The sequence below is a fragment of the Neomonachus schauinslandi genome, chromosome 2, assembly GCF_002201575.2.
Source record: "Neomonachus schauinslandi chromosome 2, ASM220157v2, whole genome shotgun sequence".
Lineage (NCBI taxonomy): Eukaryota > Metazoa > Chordata > Mammalia > Carnivora > Phocidae > Neomonachus > Neomonachus schauinslandi.
The window spans coordinates 104983203-105001288 of NC_058404.1; the positions used below are offsets into that span (position 1 = coordinate 104983203).

At 36.1% G+C, this 18086-nt stretch overlaps 2 protein-coding genes across 6 annotated transcripts in view; one reads left to right on the top strand and one right to left on the bottom strand.

Moving 5' to 3' along the window:
* The first annotated feature begins 200 nt into the window (after positions 1–200).
* Positions 201–3443, top strand: C2H4orf3 (chromosome 2 C4orf3 homolog). The gene is made up of 2 exons (XM_021684458.2): positions 201–514; positions 2359–3443. Coding segments are annotated over exons 1-2 (207 nt in total). The 5' UTR covers positions 201–308; the 3' UTR covers positions 2360–3443.
* Positions 3444–6017: 2574 nt separating this feature from the next.
* The window catches only part of USP53 (ubiquitin specific peptidase 53), a 50848-nt gene continuing 38779 nt past the window's right edge, over positions 6018–18086 (bottom strand). For 3 of the 5 annotated variants that reach the window (XM_044912886.1, XM_044912887.1, XM_044912885.1), the window contains 3 exons: positions 17339–17415; positions 9654–9750; positions 6018–8755 (listed from right to left, as the gene is read on the bottom strand). In XM_044912886.1, coding sequence (XP_044768821.1) covers positions 7768–8755; positions 9654–9750; positions 17339–17415 — 1162 coding nt within the window. In that variant the 3' untranslated portion in view covers positions 6018–7767. Of the gene's footprint in view, positions 8756–9653; positions 9757–17338; positions 17416–18086 lie in introns of all 5 variants that reach the window. The other 2 variants (XM_021684459.1, XM_044912888.1) reach the window with 2 other exon arrangements.

Consider the following 18086-nt stretch of genomic DNA (forward strand, 5'->3'; position numbering starts at 1 on the left):
TGACAGGAACGGGACTTGATGGTGACTTCCGGCGCGGCCAGAGACTTTTCCTTCTAGCAAAACCCGTCTAACCAGCTTACTCCGCTTCCGGGTAGTGGCCGCGCTGCCTGCCGGCTGTCACGGAGACAGCGGACCTCCCGGCGGCGCCTGCGCGCTGGAAGAAGAGGGCACCGGGCCCGTTTCCGGGTATGGTGAGCGCGCATGCGTACGCGGGCAGACTGGGGCCAGTTTAGGGCCAGGTGAACGCGGAAGTACAGGACGTGAGGGTTTGCTGGCTGCTCCGACTGTGGTGGGGCAACTGGTGCGAGATGGAGGAGGGCGCAGCTGCGGAAGATGGTCGGGACGGTCCCCGAGAGCGGCTAGGCTTCGGTGAAGCAGGGAGGCAGCAGCAGAACCACGAAGTGCGGTCTCAATCCCGGGCCGACCGGTTTCCAAAGCATTCCTACTGGTTGGATCTCTGGCTCTTCATCCTCTTCGATGTAGTGTTGTTTATCTTCGTGTATCTTTTACCATGGTGAGTACTCTGAACGCAGAGCTGAACCAGTAGGGAGCTTACCACTACAATTTGGGGGGAGGCAGGGTAACTGAATTCCAGAGAGTATGGTATGCCCATGGTAATAATATAGCTGGTTAATGGCGGGGTCAAGGGGCGGGTGGTGTTGGGGTCGGGATGAGGCTGGAATGAAAAGTGTTCTTCCTTGCACCTCAGCGAGGGTCTTCAAAGAGGTGTGGAAGAAACTTGGCTTCATAATTTTTTTCTTATGTTTTGGAATGAAACCAGCTGGGTTTGAGTTCCTGCACTACTACAAAGGAATTAAAGAAGTTATTTAGCTTTTCTGAGCTTTATTTTTCCATTTACCATTTGGGACCAGTAGTAACCAGGTCATAGGGGTGTAGTGAGGATTAAATGAGATAGTAATTTATCTAAAAGCGATTCGCATTTTTGCCTGGCAGCAGTAAGCCCTTAACTAAAGGTGTTGTTACTATAACTACAGTTTGACCTCGAGTAGGCCAGATAGGTATCTCAAACAGGTCCAAGCCTGAACTGTTAGGAACTTCTTACCAAAATGTACTTATTTTTCAGTGTCCCCATTTCAGTAAATGTTAACTTATTCATTCAGTACCCCTCCCAGAAGTCTGGGACTCTTTGATTTTCCCCTTTTACATACACCCACACATCCCAAAACACCAACTGTTTTTAAATAACAAAATTCTGTAGGTTCCACTTGCAAAATCCTTGCTCTCCATTTTCATTGCCACTCTGAAAAGACAGTTTTGGAAGGGGATAAGGAAAGGAAAGGTAGAGAAGGGGCAGGGGAGCAGAACAAGAAGAGGGACATAGGACCGAGATGATAAGGGAAAAGTTCTGGAGAGAAGCAGTGAGCTGAAGGGAGGGCCTGTGGAAGAAAAGCAGTGCAGCTCATTTGGACATCAGGGAGCTCTCTTGGACTTTGGAGTTCTTGACTTATCATAAATTAACTTTTCTCAATCATGTTTATGAGTTTGCAATCCATGATAGGCAATTATGTCTTCTTTCCTCACCCCCAAAATTTTGGCAAAGATTTGGGCATGAGCTCATTGTATCTAAGGCCCCATTGTCGCTGATTTCTTGGATAATGTGACAGATAGAAGGCAGAGGGTTGAGGGGCGCCTGGGTGGCTCAGTCGTTAAGCGTCTGCCTTCGGCTCAGGTCAAGGATCGAGCCCCGCATCGGGCTCCCTGCTCAGCGGAGAGCCTGCTTCTCCCTTTCCCTCTGCCTGCCTCTCTGCCTGTTTGTACTCTCTCTCTCTGTCAAATAAATAAATAAAATCTTAAAAAAAAAAAAAAAAAGGCAGAGGGTTGAGTGGGTGAATGGAAGAGATGGATATTTCTATAAAATACTCTGCCAAACTATTTGTAGTTTTCACTCTCCTCTACTTCCCCTCCTTTTTTGGTAGAGACTGATACCTCAAATATAGTGATTTTTTTTTTTTTAAATGACAGTTTTCAGGGGTGCCTGGGTGGCACAGTTGGTTGAGCGTCCGACTCTTGGTTTCGGCTCAGGGTCGTGAGATGGAGCCCCGCGTTGGGCTCCACACTCAGTGCAGAGTTCTTTCCCCCTCCCTCTCCCTGCCCCCCCGCTCCCACTCTCTTTCTCTGAAATAAATAAATAAAATCTTTTTTAAAAAAATGACAGTTTCAGCTCTGGGTAGAAAATGGAAGCCATAGGAGGAATACTCCAGGCCCTTTTTTCTTTCTTAACAATATGTAAATCATTTAGGAATAGGAAAGTGACTGAGACAATCTAGATTTTCAGATATTGGGGTAAAGTATTAAAACTGGAAGGAGACATTGTTGACGAATATTTGGTTTTTACAGAACTGTTTGCCTGATGTCTAGATTAAGAAGTTGGCTCCTGGAGTGGATTCTGAAAATGACTACAAACTTCTTGAACAAAGAAGACAGGATTGTGCAACAGAATTTTAAACTCTGAGGGACTTTCTTTCATTTTACATACTCTTGCTCTTCCTTTTGGGGACTATATTAAATGGGTAATCTCACCCATTCGTAGCTAAATTCTTAAAACTACTCTTTGATTCATGTTTAAAAACTTTTCAGACATCTGATGGCTTTATAGGGGCTGAATATTAAAGCATTTATACGTAAAGGTTTAATGTATTCATTAACAAATATGGTAATGTCTTCCCTTTAACATTTTAAGGATTAGCCAGGGTTTAGTATGATGCAAAAATGTGGTGACATATTAAGGTGAAGTATTTAAAAATAAATTACTCAAAAGCAAAGGAAGAAAAAGGAGTTAAGAGCTGTACAGAAAGTGCAGGCCCAAAATGTATTGGCTGTTAAGTACCAGTTTAATTTTTAGATTAAGTGGGCCTCTGTTATGGTCGCCAGATTGATACAATCTCAGAGGAAGTATATAATATCCAACTTTGGAAATCTAGTGTGCATGTCCTCTTACCTGGATGCTTCCCCTTGCTTCCTTTTAAGTTCCTGAACTTCCCTAAAATAGGACTGTGTTTGAAACCTATTTTTTATAATTGTGATTGTATTAAGAATGCTTGTAGCTAAAATATATTTTTGTTTTTATAATGTCTGTACCTTAAATACTTCAGCAAAGTCATTTCAGCAAATATTTGATCACTTACTCGGCCAGGTACAGTAGTGAGCAAAAAAGACAAAAAATCCTTGCCTTCATGGAGCTTACATTCTTTTATATCTAAATGTTAATAAGAATTTACATTCTAGGAGTGATCAGCTGGTGTTTAATCAAAGGTCACACTCCCAAAGCAGCTACTAAAAGCCCTTCAGAAGCTAGTCCTATTATATAACAGATACTCCTTTATGTAACAGATGTTAGAAGTGGGCTCTTGTTGGGGCGCCTGGGTGGCTCAGTCGTTAAGCGTCTGCCTTCAGCTCAGGTCATGATCCCAGGGTCCTGGGATTGAGCCCTGCATCAGGCTCCCTGCTTGGCGGGAAGCCTCCTTCTCCCTCTGTGTTCCCTCTCTCGCTGTGTCTCTGTCAAATAAATAAATAAAATCTTAAAAAAAAAAAAAAAAGTAGATAGGGGCTCTTGTTGAAATTGGTGACATTTGGGGCGCCTGGGTGGCTCAGTCGGTTGAGCGACTGCCTTCGGCTCAGGTCATGATCCCAGGGTCCTGGGATCGAGTCCCACATCGGGCTCCCTGCTCTGCGGGGAGCCTGCTTCTCTCTCTCCCACTCCCCCTGCTTGTGTTCCCTCTCTCGCTGTGTCTCTCTCTGTCAAATAAATAAATAAAATCTTTAAAATAAAAAAAAAAATTGGTGACATTTGATACATGTGAATTGCCTAAATATTCTGAGGATATTCACCTCCCTTAGAAATAGAGTGTAGATCTGGTAAACTCTACACCCTCTCTCTTAATGGTGTTAGAATGAAATCCAGGACTGATTTTGGAAGATTTTAGTTGCCTATTGCCCGCTACAAGGTAACAGTTACGCATCCAGGGTACTGTTGCATCTACTTGGAGAGAACCTTTTATGCAAAGGTTGATGCATCTAAAGAAACACAAAACTGGAATTTCATTGAGTATATCAAACAGTATGAACTGTTTTTCTGCTGCTTGCTAATAATTTTGTCCAATCAATGTTTATTGTGTAGCTAAATTTGGTCTGATTCGGATTTTGCATTTGTTTAAACAAATTACTTGGTAGGTAGCAGGGTTTTGAAAGGATTAACAGTTCTCATGTAGTTTAATGTTGTGTTACACACAAAGATTTATAATTTTATGTTTCTGAGGCTAAAATCAGCCCACTACCACAACTATTGAATATTCTGAAAATTTCTAGTAGAGGGAAGGTAGCAAGGTCTTGGTGTTATGACATGACTGTAAATGGTATACAGAAATGGTTCCAGTATGAGGGTGAATCTTTTCTACAGCTGATGAATAAGAAATTATACCTACTGTGCCATCTCAAGTATAGTGAGTGCTTACAGCATCCACACTTGAAGGCTAAATGGGTAAAGGCTAACTGGGTAAGGCTGAAGGATGACTGGGACACCAAGAAAAGTTGGCAAACTTGCTATGACGAAAACAAAGAATAACATCAATGTGATTTTAATCTGATAAATTCCTTTGTAAATTTCAAAGACTTAATTTCATATAAATGAAATGATTATTTTAATAACCATTTGTGAAATGAACTGGCTGACCAGTAACTGTGACAAAGTCTTTAGGATTTAGGAGTCTATGAACCTGAAAATTTAGGACAGAAACCTCTCTGTGTATCTAGTCCCTAAATGTCATGGGGATACATTCAGAGACTACAGGATAATTTATTTCAGGTCGTTAAGGTTACTTAATGTAAATTACGTTCGAGGATAAGGATCATCAAACTATGGCCAATGGGCCAAATCTGACCTACTACCTCTTTTGATCAGGCCTGTGAGCTAAGGATGATTTTTACATTTTAAAATGGTTGAAAAAAATCAAGTGACTATTTCATAACAGATGAAAATTACATAAAATCAAGTTTCAGTGTCAATAAAGTTTTATTGAAACACAAACATGCCATTCATTTACATACCATTTACGGCTTCTTTCACTACAGTGGCAGAATTGAGTAGTTGTTTGTTACAAAGACCCTATGGTCCACCAAGATCAAATTATTTACTATCTGGCTCTCTCTAGAAAGTTTGCCAACTCCTTTGGAGCCCTGCGTTAGACCTCACTGCAGTTAAACTTGTAGGAGCCTCTAGTGATAACATTGTATGATTAGTGATACTCCAAGTACCCTTGAACTTTAAGGTAACTTAATTTCTCATAAAATACATAATCAACATGTGAGGAGAGGAAGCCACAATTCATGAATGCACAGAAAAGTCCAACCATGTTAACATAAAAATCAGTTTATCTTTTTATTTGACAGAGACAACGAGAGAGGGAACACAAATGGGGAGTGGGAGAGGGAGAAGCAGGCTTCCCGCTAAGCAGGGAGCCCAATGTGGGGCTCGATTCCAGGACCCTGGGATCATGACCTGAGCCGAAGGCAGACGCTTAATGACTGAGCCACTGAGGCGCCCCAAAAATCAGTTTATCTTAAAAAAAAAAATTTGAACCGTTAGAAACTGATTTCACAGAAAAATCAACAGTCTGAAGATAAGTATTTTGAACATTACAATAATTATTGGTTGCATTATTTCAGAAGTTACCATAATTTTATAATGAGAAGAAAACATGTATAAAAATTAGGTACTCTAGAAATAAAAATTTTACATGTGAATAGTTAGTAATTATGTATTCAAATCTGTATTTGGAGTGTTGAATCAACAAAAACAGTTCCTAGTTAGTACTATTACATGATTCAGGTGGTTTCAACTGGACAGTACTTTAAAAAGAGCCAAAATTAGATATTTCTATTTGATGCTGCAACTCAACTGTGAGTTGAAAATACAAATCTATGAGACTGCTGTTAAATAACAGAAATTAGTTTATATGTTTCAAATAATACATTTTTAACTAGACACCTTGACCAAATAGAAATCTTAAAAAAAAAACTAGACAAAGTTTTTCAAAGTTATTAAAAATACTTGAAACCCATTTTCTAGTATTTTACAATGTTATAAAAGCAATAATTAAATACAATGTTATGTCAAATACAATTTTAGAAACTTTACACTATTTACAAGCCCTCCATACTAAAAGTTATTTAAAAATAAGCTTTCTTAAAAGATAAAAGTTTAATATAGTTCATATTCAAGTATTTCTAAATTAAGAGAATATAAAGTAATAATCACCCTACTGTTACAGTTAGAAAAGGCTAGTAAAAACTTCTCTAGGTGGAAGACAATAATTGACCAAGATTTCTTAACTGGGTGAGATTAGGTTTTTATAAGCAATTATTTTATATTTATCTAGGAATACTCATTTTAATCATTTATATTTTAGAATATTTTAACAATTTATGGAGCTGGTCAAAACATTAAAATTTACTAATCAGATTATAGAATTAAGTTATATGTATGAAGTTTATTAATGTAAGAAAATTTTTAATTCTGTAATTTTCAATTTTCTTACATGGACAATACAATACTTAGCCACAATACATTTACCAACTTAGTACAAAATAAAATGACAACTAATGAAATAAAGCAATTAATGTAACTTAATTTCATTTATAAGGTCATACTGATAATAGAAAATTCCTTTATTTAAAAAAAAAAAAAGCCCTCTCCGTGAAAGTAGGGTAAAATGACTGTTTAGAAAAATGGGAGGGATGCTCAAATTAATACATTTCATTAAAATTAAACCCTCTAAATGAAGGTAGAAATTGAATCTGGAACCCAGAAATACTCGAATTCAAGAATCTGAAAATCATTAAAATGGGTTGACCTATAAAGAGAGGTTAAGATGATAGCAGGGAAAATTTAGGCAGTCACAGTGACATCCCCAGTGGGCCCTAAGTTAAATTCCTAACACTGGTTATTAGCAGCCCAAAATAAACCAAACCAAAATAAAACCTTTCACATTTCATATAAAATTAGAAAAAAATGTAACAAATATACTAACGTTAAGAATTTCACTTATTTTTAGCTTACATGGCTGAAGTAAGTTTATGATAAAACAAAGTCCTAATTTATGTTATCGAGGCATTATGAAGATTAAAATTCTAGGAGTAAAATTAAGTTTCTTCTGTTCTGACCTTAAGAATTTAATTTAAAAACTGCTTTATCATTAAGGCTCCCCCCGCAAATGCTATCAATTTCATGGGTTGGTATTTTTTAAGACACTTAAAGGGATCATATGTAGTAGACTATCACAGAAGTCAAAAACAAATGGGTGAAGCCCTCTTTTGGTTGGTTACCCATTAGAAAGAAAGTGCTTCTTCATAAAGCAAATACTGCTTTGACTACACAAACTATGTATCACCTGGTATTTTTCAATTAGCATAGTTTACCAATCTACAAATGTGAGTACTGGTTAGTTTAATACTTACGAGTCTCTACTAGCCACATATAAAGGAGCAAATTACATTTTTATTCAACTGCAGCAGTGACTTTTTGCATACCCCCTGATTTTCTGTTTTGCAGGCACGCCAAGACTATTCAAAGGGAATTTCTAAAATATCCAATAAATTGATCACAAAATAAAAAATATATATAGAAAATTAAAGTGATTAATGACTTTAAAAATGCCACGGTTTTAGTTTCATGTATCACCAGGTTTGGTCAGTCAATTCCTATTATATTTTCATGGCCTCTGAGAAGTATAAGCTTACCAGTTTCATCACTTACCTATTACAGTGTATACTAGATTTATATCTCTGCTCAGAAGGGCAGTTTGAACCAAGACTGTTGTGTAACACAGGTGCTAGCCCTCTTTCACTCTGAGATATTGCATGATCATTACAAAAACCACCGCTTTCTGGAACACAGAGCTTGGGTCTCTGATGGTATTTCAGTCTGTATGTATCAGTCATGCAGCTATCAACTGAAAAATAGGTAGTTAATGAAATGGTCTCATTTGGACAGGTAGAACTAGAGTCTATTTCTGGTTGGCAAAATGCATCAACAACTGTACCCAAGTCTGCCTGAAAATCTTTAGTTGAAAAGCTTGACAGGTAGTTTGGTGTGTTGCCATCATGCTCTTTTATTTGAAATGTTTCCTTAAGTCTTTGATCATTCATATACATACCTACTTCTGAACTTGGTTCTGAATCCAAATATAAACTGTGCTTTGGAAGACTAGAAGAATTAGCTTTAAACATCTCTGTAAGTTTTACATTAGGTGCGGGATCATTTTTCTCTGACTGTGGCACACTGGTTATAGCATATTTCTTTGGTGGCAAAGGAGGTGGTGGATTATGGCTAACAAGTTTTGGCATCTGACAACCATCAGACCTACAGGTTGACTCAATTATATGTTCCCTGGACAGAGAGTTCTCAGAGCAACATTGTTCCATCATAGTTTGCTGCTGGATGAGGGGAGAAGTTTCTGGCTTTATCCCAACAGGTCTCATGTGTGAAGACCACAGTGAAGATGATGAGACTACTTCATTACTGTTCATTCTCTTTCCAGGAGCAGAATTATCATCGTGAAAAAGTAAACCTGTTCTCTCAGAATTTTCTGAATTAAGCCACTCAGAAAATTTGCATTCACTTGGGGTTTCAAGTTTCTGTTCACCTGACTGGTGGATATGCTCTCTTGCTGCATTGTCCTTGAGTATCTGTGGACCTGATGAAGGGAATAACTTTCCATTTGTTTCACGTATCTGTGACCTGCAACAGAGAAAAGAAACAAGGACAAAGCTAAAAGGCAAAATTGGAGGAAAAACGAACATTTGTCCTGTAGTTTAACTTCTCAATATATACCTGATGTTATTTTTATAACATAACAGAAATGGGAAGATATTTGTAACCATTACCATTTTATACTCTCTGACTCCAAAGTGTATGCCAAAATACATGAATGCCAGAAACACCTGTCATTACCAAAATTAGATCGCTTATAATCAGAAGCATAATTAAAAAAAATTCATTTCAACTTACAAACACTGAAATTACATTTATTTGTAATAAAATGTAGCATAGACTTCAAAAAAATTTTATAAGCAAATACTTCAATACCCTAAAACACTTCTTGACCAACATTACAAAGCTTATACCAATAGAGACAACTTTGACATACAATGCTATAAGGATGGTATACGAATTAAAAATAATTTAATCAAGATTACCTTTTTTTAGGTAATAATTAACTTCTGAGATGAAGATAAATGATACCACATTGCAAATTATTTTTGTCATGAAAATTACTTTTCTCACATGAATTGCATGGAATTCAATTAGAGCGAAATGATGAAAAGAGTAGAGGCTTTGCTAGGTAGATAAGAGCTGCATTCAAATTTCAGCTCCACTGCTTTGAGCAAATTACTTAATAAAAGCCCCTAATTTTCTCTTACTAAATACCACCCACCTCATCAGAATGCTGAGGATTATAACCATCATGTATTGTACCTGGTACTCTGTAGGCCCTCTATCCATAGGCCTATATCCTTTTAATGATCCCCAATAATACAGGCATCATAACATCATGGATTTTTAGCCTGATAAAGAGTTCCTATAATACATGCATTTAATACGAAAGATTTTAGTATTTCTAAATATCTTTGATTACCTTTTCATCAAAGAATTTTTTATTTGTAGATGTGACTCTGGGTGGAACTCATGAGATTTATAGCCTACTTCCAAATTCTTGAGTTCTTTTCTAAATCCTGAGGCTAGGAGAGAGAAAAACAAAATTATTTAAATGATCTTTTATAATTTACTGCGTGTATACTTCTCCATAATTTACGTTTCCTACAAATAGGTAATTCTCTTACAACTAACAAACAAAATTAATTCTTCAAGATTCAGCTCAAATAATATGTCTTTTCTGAATACTTTATACAAAATAAATGGCTGTTTCTATCATCACCTGAAAACGTTAGCAATGCCCAAATAACACTATTGCTGTTCAACTGTGGGGAGCTATGTGTTTTCCCTGTCATATAACATATAGTCTTTGCTGACAAAATGGCGGGGAAATCCTGCACTTGAAGACAGATGGCTTGGATTGAAGTCTGGATTCACTACTTATTTGCTAGTAGCTTTAAGCAAACCTCTCAATCCCTTATAATCTCAGTTTCTTCATTTATATGAGATAATGACACCTATTTTACCTTCCTCACAGGAACATTAGGAACGTCAACTGAATTAAAACATGTGGAAAGGTATTATGATTAACATGTAAAATGTTAATATGATCACTCTGTAGCTACCATTTTTTTTTTTTTAAAGATTTTATTTATTTATTTGACAGAGAGAGACACAGCGAGAGAGGGAACACAAGCAGGGGGAGTGCGAGAGGGAGAAGCAGGCTTCCTGCGGAGCAGAGAGCCTGATATGGGACTCGATCCCAGGACCCTGGGACCATGACCCGAGCCGAAGGCAGTTGCTTAACAACTGAGCCACCCAGGCGCCCTGTAGGTAGCTACCATTTTCTGATTGCTGACTCAAGTTGTAAGAGGTTCATAATAATTATTTCATTTAATTTTTAAAGTTGAACATTGTTTTTTACTTGAAAGATAATAGATTCTGGTTATTCAGACTTGGGTATCTGGCAGAAATTTTCTTGAAAATTAAAGAAGTGAACCTGTCATTTCAAGGAAAACAACCAGAGTTATTTATTGCCACTGATAAAATTCAAATTTTGAGATGAAAATAAGAATTTTGGAAAACTTGTATCCACCACCATGAGTTTTTAGCTTCCCAAGAATTATAAAGGCTTTCTGCTAATATTTGTGGTAATATTAACAAAGGTGGTTTTTTAAAAAAACAATATAAAGAAATGTATCAACATTTGGAAGACTTGCATAATTTAGCAAACCAATATTTTCCAAATAAGGATATACTGATGTTACAAAATCATGCCTAAGTAAAGTAAATCATTCTTTAAATGAAAAAATTTCCCATTTTAAAGACTAATACAGTAATTATTAACATATATAGCCCATCAAAACAAAAGCTCTTTGAGGTCCTCAGTATTTTTTAATAGTATAAAGATATCCTGAGGTCAAAGCACTGCTTCAGTTGATTGAAAATAGTCTTTAAAAAATCTCAGTCACAGCTGTTCTGTGAAACAATTTCCCTTTTTTACCCAAGGAGGTTGGGTGACCCAAGTGATGCTATATAACTGGGTAAGTGACAGCATTTAAACCAGCCCAGGGCTAACTCCAAAGCCAGTGCTCTTTCCACTACCTGCAAGCTCTCTTTCTCATACGCCACTAAAATCCTAGATCGTCATACAGAATCTCCTCCTGACGAAACTAGGCCCCCAGAAGATATCAAAATATATGGCTTTAGCTTGAATATTCAATTAATTCCCTATACTTCTGTAAAATTCTAGTAAGTTTTCAGTATCCTCCCTTATTTTTAGATGGCATTTTCATCATGTTCATTTACATTTCCTTTCATTCTCATGCTTCTGACTGTACTCCAAGTCTATGAATTGAAGATTGCAAAGAAAACAAAATCAAAGTTATTAAAGCAGGAACTTTATTTTTTAAACAATAACAAAGAACTTTATCTTTGATGGCTTTTATCCCTAAGTTGATCTTCTGGGTACATTTTTAAAAACTACTCTGTCAGTCAAAATTCAACTGGAATCTATAGTTGATCTAAACATCTAAATATTATCCTGTGAAAAATCTATATTCGATTATCATCAGCCTCTGCAAGTTAAATCTTGAATTTCCAAGAAACAGTTGTATAACACATATGAGAATTTAATACCCTATATGCAATATTGCTCACACAGTGAATGTTACCTTCCAATAAAAGCCTAAGATAGTAGAATGAGGGGAACTATAAGTCTGGCATTTATTTGCTTAAGATTTCACACTCCTACATCCACTAGATTGCAGTAAGCTCTTTCTATTGGACAGTATATCCCCTTTTTGTTATTGTTTCCCCTTGCACAATATCTAGCACATAAAAGACATTCAGTGAAAGTCTAGAGAATGAATAAACAATCACATGGAAAACGTAACTGTTTTTCTTCTTTTAAATCATCCCCACCCTGTCCACCATGTTCCCGACTCACAGAACCAGGACTAGATAAGTATAAACTGAGACAAATTCTTCTTACCTTTCCCCCTGACCTATTTTGGTCTATCAAGTGCCACACTTATACAAATCTTAAAAATAAAAGGCAGTATAATTTATCCCAGAGAGTGTTAGTTGCTTGTAAGCCTGACCCACTGCTGAGGCTCAAAAACAGCCTCTCTCTTCAACAGCTACTTTCTGATGGGGGGGGGGGGGAAATGAAAAAAAAGTAATGTCAAAAAGAACTTCAATAATTTTCAGCCTGAAAAATTTGTTAAGTTGAAGTTACATTATAATTCTCCACTCATCTTGATTTTAACTTCAGAATGTTTACTTAACTTATCCATTAATTTCAGGTTTATTATTCACAAACATCAAAGAAACACTTAATTCTTAAAAAACTCTTCACTATTATTAACGTATCCACATAACAGACAGCAGGAGGCAGCAGAGGTCTTATAAACATATTTGAAATTTTAATATCACTATGGCAGACATTCAACCAAGTGGTTTGACTTCAGAATTCCAACTAACTTAAAAATAGATGTGTTATTTTTCTCTTCTGCTGACATAGACATCTATGTATCTTTACTGGGACTTTTGGCTCCAGGTTCTTTGCAAATCTAAAATAGTCTGATTTTTACACTCGGCACAGAAGACACCTTAACATCAGGCAAGAAGCTTTAATTAATAATGCTAATTTTGATACTTTATTTTTTTTTAAAAGCCCAACAGTCAAGAAATCAAAACATATATTTCATCTGAAAAGATGACCTATGTTTAAAATAGGCTTAGGTAGCAATAAAACCAAACTGCTCGTCTAGACAATGTAATCTTCACTCTTGTTGCATAGGGAGACTTCAAAATATAACAGTAAAATTACAATTACAAAGCTTAAACATTCAAGAGCAGTAATCTAATCAATGATCTGATTTACAATAAAAAATCGTTTTTAATAAAATTTGAATGCTTTGGAAAAATCACAAAACTTTAACTGGCCTCTTTACCTTCTTTGTTTCATTTTCCTTCTACCTTCAGAGATCTTACTCCATCAATTACTATTCTGATCTAGTTCTTAGCACCTTTCTCTTGCCCTGTTCACATCATTAGTTCCTTACCCTCTGTAACATAAATGCAAAACTAAGCCCTTGGTTGCTTCTTTCTCCTCTAAGTACTGCTTCTTTGAACAGACATTTCTTTACTTCTCTTTTATTAACTTTTTATTGTACTATAATTTTCTAAGATATTTTATTTGGAACTAATTTTAAAAAGCCCAGAAAAACTGAAAGATTAAAACTAGTACAAAGAATACCTGTAAACCCTTTACCCAGATTCACCCATTAACATTTTTTTCTGAACCACTTTAAGTTACAAACATCATGGCCCTTTACTTCTAAATACTTCAGTCCTACCTCAAGCTTGCTTCATTCCTAATGTTCTTCTAACACTGCTTTTCCTCTTTCACTAATGACTTACTAACTGCTAAATCAAATTTTTAATCCTTAAAAAAAAAAATCCACATTTTTTATCCTTATTCTGCTCAATCTGTGGCAACTTGTCTTCTTGAAGCTCCCCATTTTCCTGGTTTCCCTCTGATACTCTTCTCTCCTTTTTTCTCATACCTTTTAGCTACTCCTCATACTTTCCCAAAGTTGCTCTTTCTCTCTATCCTTAGCTCATCTCTCTTACTCAGCAAATCCCAAGTTTTTTCCTTTGTCTCCAGTTTTCCTGAGGATGCAGTCCACGTCTATGGCATTCAATTCCCATATATGTGTCTGGTTACCAAATATATCATCTCTCCTGAGTTGTAGACATATGTCCTTAACTGCCTGAAAAATTTATTTACCTAGATGATAAACAAATCCAAAAATAAATTTGGTGTCTCCTCTCATCCCCCCGAAGTTGTTTCTTCTTCTTATATTCTTTGATTTGGTAAATGGTGTATCTACTTACACAAGTCTCAGATAACAGCTATCCCCAGCTTCCTCCTTTTCCTCCCTTTTGTACATCTGTTATAAAAACTGACTCCATTGTCTACACATTCTTATAAACTCCCAAATCTTCTTTTGTGATACGGGTACTGCCTTAGTTTATGCCCCCACCTTTTCTCTCCAGGCTGTTCAAATAGTCATCTAACTAATGTTTCTCTCACTGCTCCAAATTCACCCTCTACATTGCCACCAGTCTTTCTAAAATGCCAACTGGAATATATTCCTCTCCTTGTCCTCTGGTGCCTTTCCACTTACTGTAGGATTTAAAAATAGCATAAAAGTTTCATCATGATTTGGCTTCTGTCCACCCTCTACCTATTATCTCATAATTTCCACAAACGCACTCAGCCTTGCATAGACCAAACTACCTGTATTCTTACAATATGTGATACCTTCTCCCAACCATGTACTTTTGAACATATAAAGTCTGTCTTGAATGTAATTTAAGGCATTTGAAATTCTCCTAATCAGTGACCCATTTTAAAAGAGGAGCTAAAATAATCCAAATGGCACTGTGAAATTTCAACAATGTTCCCAAATAATAGCTTTAGGCAGCAGAACCCATAATGACATAGGCAGAGAAATCTACATATCTTTGTCAATGAAAAAATACCAAGAAATAATTACGATGGCACAACTATAGATTTTTAGTTCTCTGACATCAAACAAATTTGTTTGGATTGTATTAAAAACTCACTTAAATATCAAACAAAATATGAAAATAAAAAAATTTCTAAAGCTCCTTAACTTTCTAAATCTGTTAGCTACTTACAGAAAGTGATTCTTCAGGCCAATAATATAAGTGTGCAAATCACAAAGAATTAAATTAAATTGTGCCTTACCAAAAACAAAAATCCACACAGGGTATGTTTTTGGCTTGGGAAAAAAAATTCCTGTACTACTTTAACATGTTCTCAAAGGGTTGGGGAGGGGAATACATAGAGACACCATTAGGCAGGAGCATTAACAAAGATTCTCAAGGCAAAGACAGCTTAAAGAACTATGGTAGGCTTTGACATTAATTAAATAAGAAATAATTTTGACATAATGTAATTTATGTGGTCAAATAAGTGGGTTACACAAAACCACAGTAAGAAACCACTGCACACTTATTAGTGATTAGATGATAATTATCAAAACAAAACCCCAGAAAACACCAAGTGTTGGTGAAAATATGGAGAAATTGGAACGCTTGTGCATTGCTGGTGGGAATGTAAAACAGTGTAGCAGCTGTTGAAAACAGTGTGGCGGTTCCTCAAAAAATTAAACACATAATTACCACAGAATCCCACAATTGCACTTCTGGGTATATACTCAAAAGAAATGAAAGCAGGAATTCTCAGGTATTTGTACACCAATGTTCATAGGAGCATTACTCATTATAGCCAAAAGATAGGAACCACCCAAATGTCCATCAACAGATGAATGGATAAACATAATGTGTTATATCACACAACATAACATTATCCAGCCTTAAAAAGGAATGCAATTCTGACATAGGCCACAACATGGATGAACTCTGAAGACATTATGTTAAGTGAAATAAGCCAGTCACAAAAAACACGTATTGTATGGTTCCATTTATCTGAGGTACCCAGAGTAGTCAAATTCATAGAGACAAAAAGTAGAATGGTAATTACTGGGGGCTGGGAGAGAGGGGGAAATAGAGAACTGTTTAATGGGTACAGAATTTCAGTCTGAGAAGTTGAAAGAGACCTGGAGGTGGATGGTAGTGATGGTTGTACAACTATGTGAATGTTCTTAATACCACTGAACTGTCACTTAAAAATGGTTAGAATGGCAAATTTTGTTATGTGTACTTTACCACAATAAAAAATATCTTTTTTTCCACAATAAAAAAATATTTTTAAGTAGGTTACATACATACTCTTTCATATTAAATGGGGAAAACCGCTGCAAAGCTCTTATAGCAATGCATTCTTGACCATCAAAATCTCTATGATGTTATGTTTTTATTACTATCAGGAAGCAAGCATCGTTTTGTAAAAAGCACTGAACTTGTGGTTATTTTTCAATTTCACCGACTTCTGCTGTTGATTTCTGGCCAGCCCTTTACTGTTTCCTGTAATACTTGCTTACCAGACTTTTATCAGATTTTTAAAAGAGGCGAGACATTTTATATAGGAAAGGAAGGTTATTTCCTCAATATAAGTGTTTCCTTCTGATATTATACCACTTGATAAAAACAAAATGATTTAACATTTAATCATATTCAAAGTCTGTAACCTTGAAATAATCTCCACAAAAGCCTTAAGAATGATAAAGATTAAAAACAAACTTTAAAATTTCTTCATGGCTATTTTTTATTGTGAAAAATTGTATCTCTTCTAATCCTCTGAATTCTAACATTTGAAAATACTGTTTTTGATTGCAACCTCAATAATCCCCTTGCTCATCCTTTTCCTTGATCCTTCTCCCCCAAATCCTTCAGGTATATCCTCTCATTAGCAGCCCTGAATTCTATATACATTGAAACATCTAATTTTGTTTCTGGGCTGCTTTGTGTGGGTAATGGATCACCTATAATAATGCCACCCCATTAATATATTTACTGTTTCCAAACTGAACTTTTCCAACAGGCTGCTTATCCATTTTTCTATCCTGTCCCTAACTCCTGTGGCAGATATTAGGACTGTCCACACACATTTCAGTTCACCTTCCAGGCACAGGTAAGACTACCTTTCCACCCTCTTTGAAATTAGGCTTGTCTGTAAGACTTGCCTCAGCCAATGAGATTTGAGGGGAATACATGTATCACTTCTGGGTTGAAGTTTTAAGTGACTGTTGTGTCCTCCCTCAATATCCTCTCCCCACAATACTGCAAGGTTCAGAGAAGCATCTATGGAGATGGAGTCTCATTAGCCTGGGGCACTGAGTGATTTCTAGGAAGAGACTCCATTCGGGCCTCCACTGGTCATATATCATCAGCAAAAATCAAATGTGTGTTGCTACACTGAGATTTTGAAGTTGTTACCACTGCGTAGCCTAGAACCTAGCCTATCCTGACTGACACTCCCCTCTTTGCCAGTTCCCTGAAGTAGCTATTCCCATCCTTTCAAAGCCTTTAAAAGCATGAACTCTCTTAACTTCCATCCTCATTACTCATAATCTTATCAGTAACAGGACTGTTCCTAGCTTCTTTACTCTTATTACCACAATTTATTCTTTATAGCTACTACTACAATATATGTAAATAAAATTTTACCTTCTAAGTAGTTTTTGCTCTGTTGGGAGGAAGAGCTGACACATTCTATATTTGGGTTGTTTGTCTTTACCTGGTCACTAGAAAACAGAAGAAAACATACATGAAATACATCAGCTATCATGAATTATTATTTTAGTTAGAATCTAAGAAAAAGAAAGGAAATAACATTTGTTAAGCAATTATATGACATGTGTTGTTCTAGGGAATTAATGTGCATTATTTAATTTACATAGCCACAGCAACACTTAAAAGTAGTTATCATCCTCATTTTACAAAAGGCAATTAAGGCTGTCAAAGTCAAATTAATTTGCCCAATACTTAAGATCCAAGTCTATCTGGTTGCAAAGTCCTGATCTTTCTACTACCATAGGCTACCCCTTTCCAAGATGTGTTATGAAATTATCCTGCCAAATAAAAAAGTTTTCTGAAGTCTTTATTGCAATGATTATTTTAATAAAATACAAGCAGTTGATTTTTGCAAATCTGGCTTTTTAATAATAAATGTGATGAAACACCAGCTAATAACAAATTAAGATGTTTTAGGTGGATTAAAAGCAGAAATTGTGGCTAGACTGACGTAAGAAATCAGCCAATTAAGCTGTGGACATGCTTTAGAGGTTACACAGAAAAGGGCAAATGTACTGCTAACAGTAACATACAAATATATTCAGAATTAATTAAAAATTAATTGAACACAGACTTAGTTATTTGGCTGCATTCTTTTATATTTGCTAAAGGAAAAAATCTC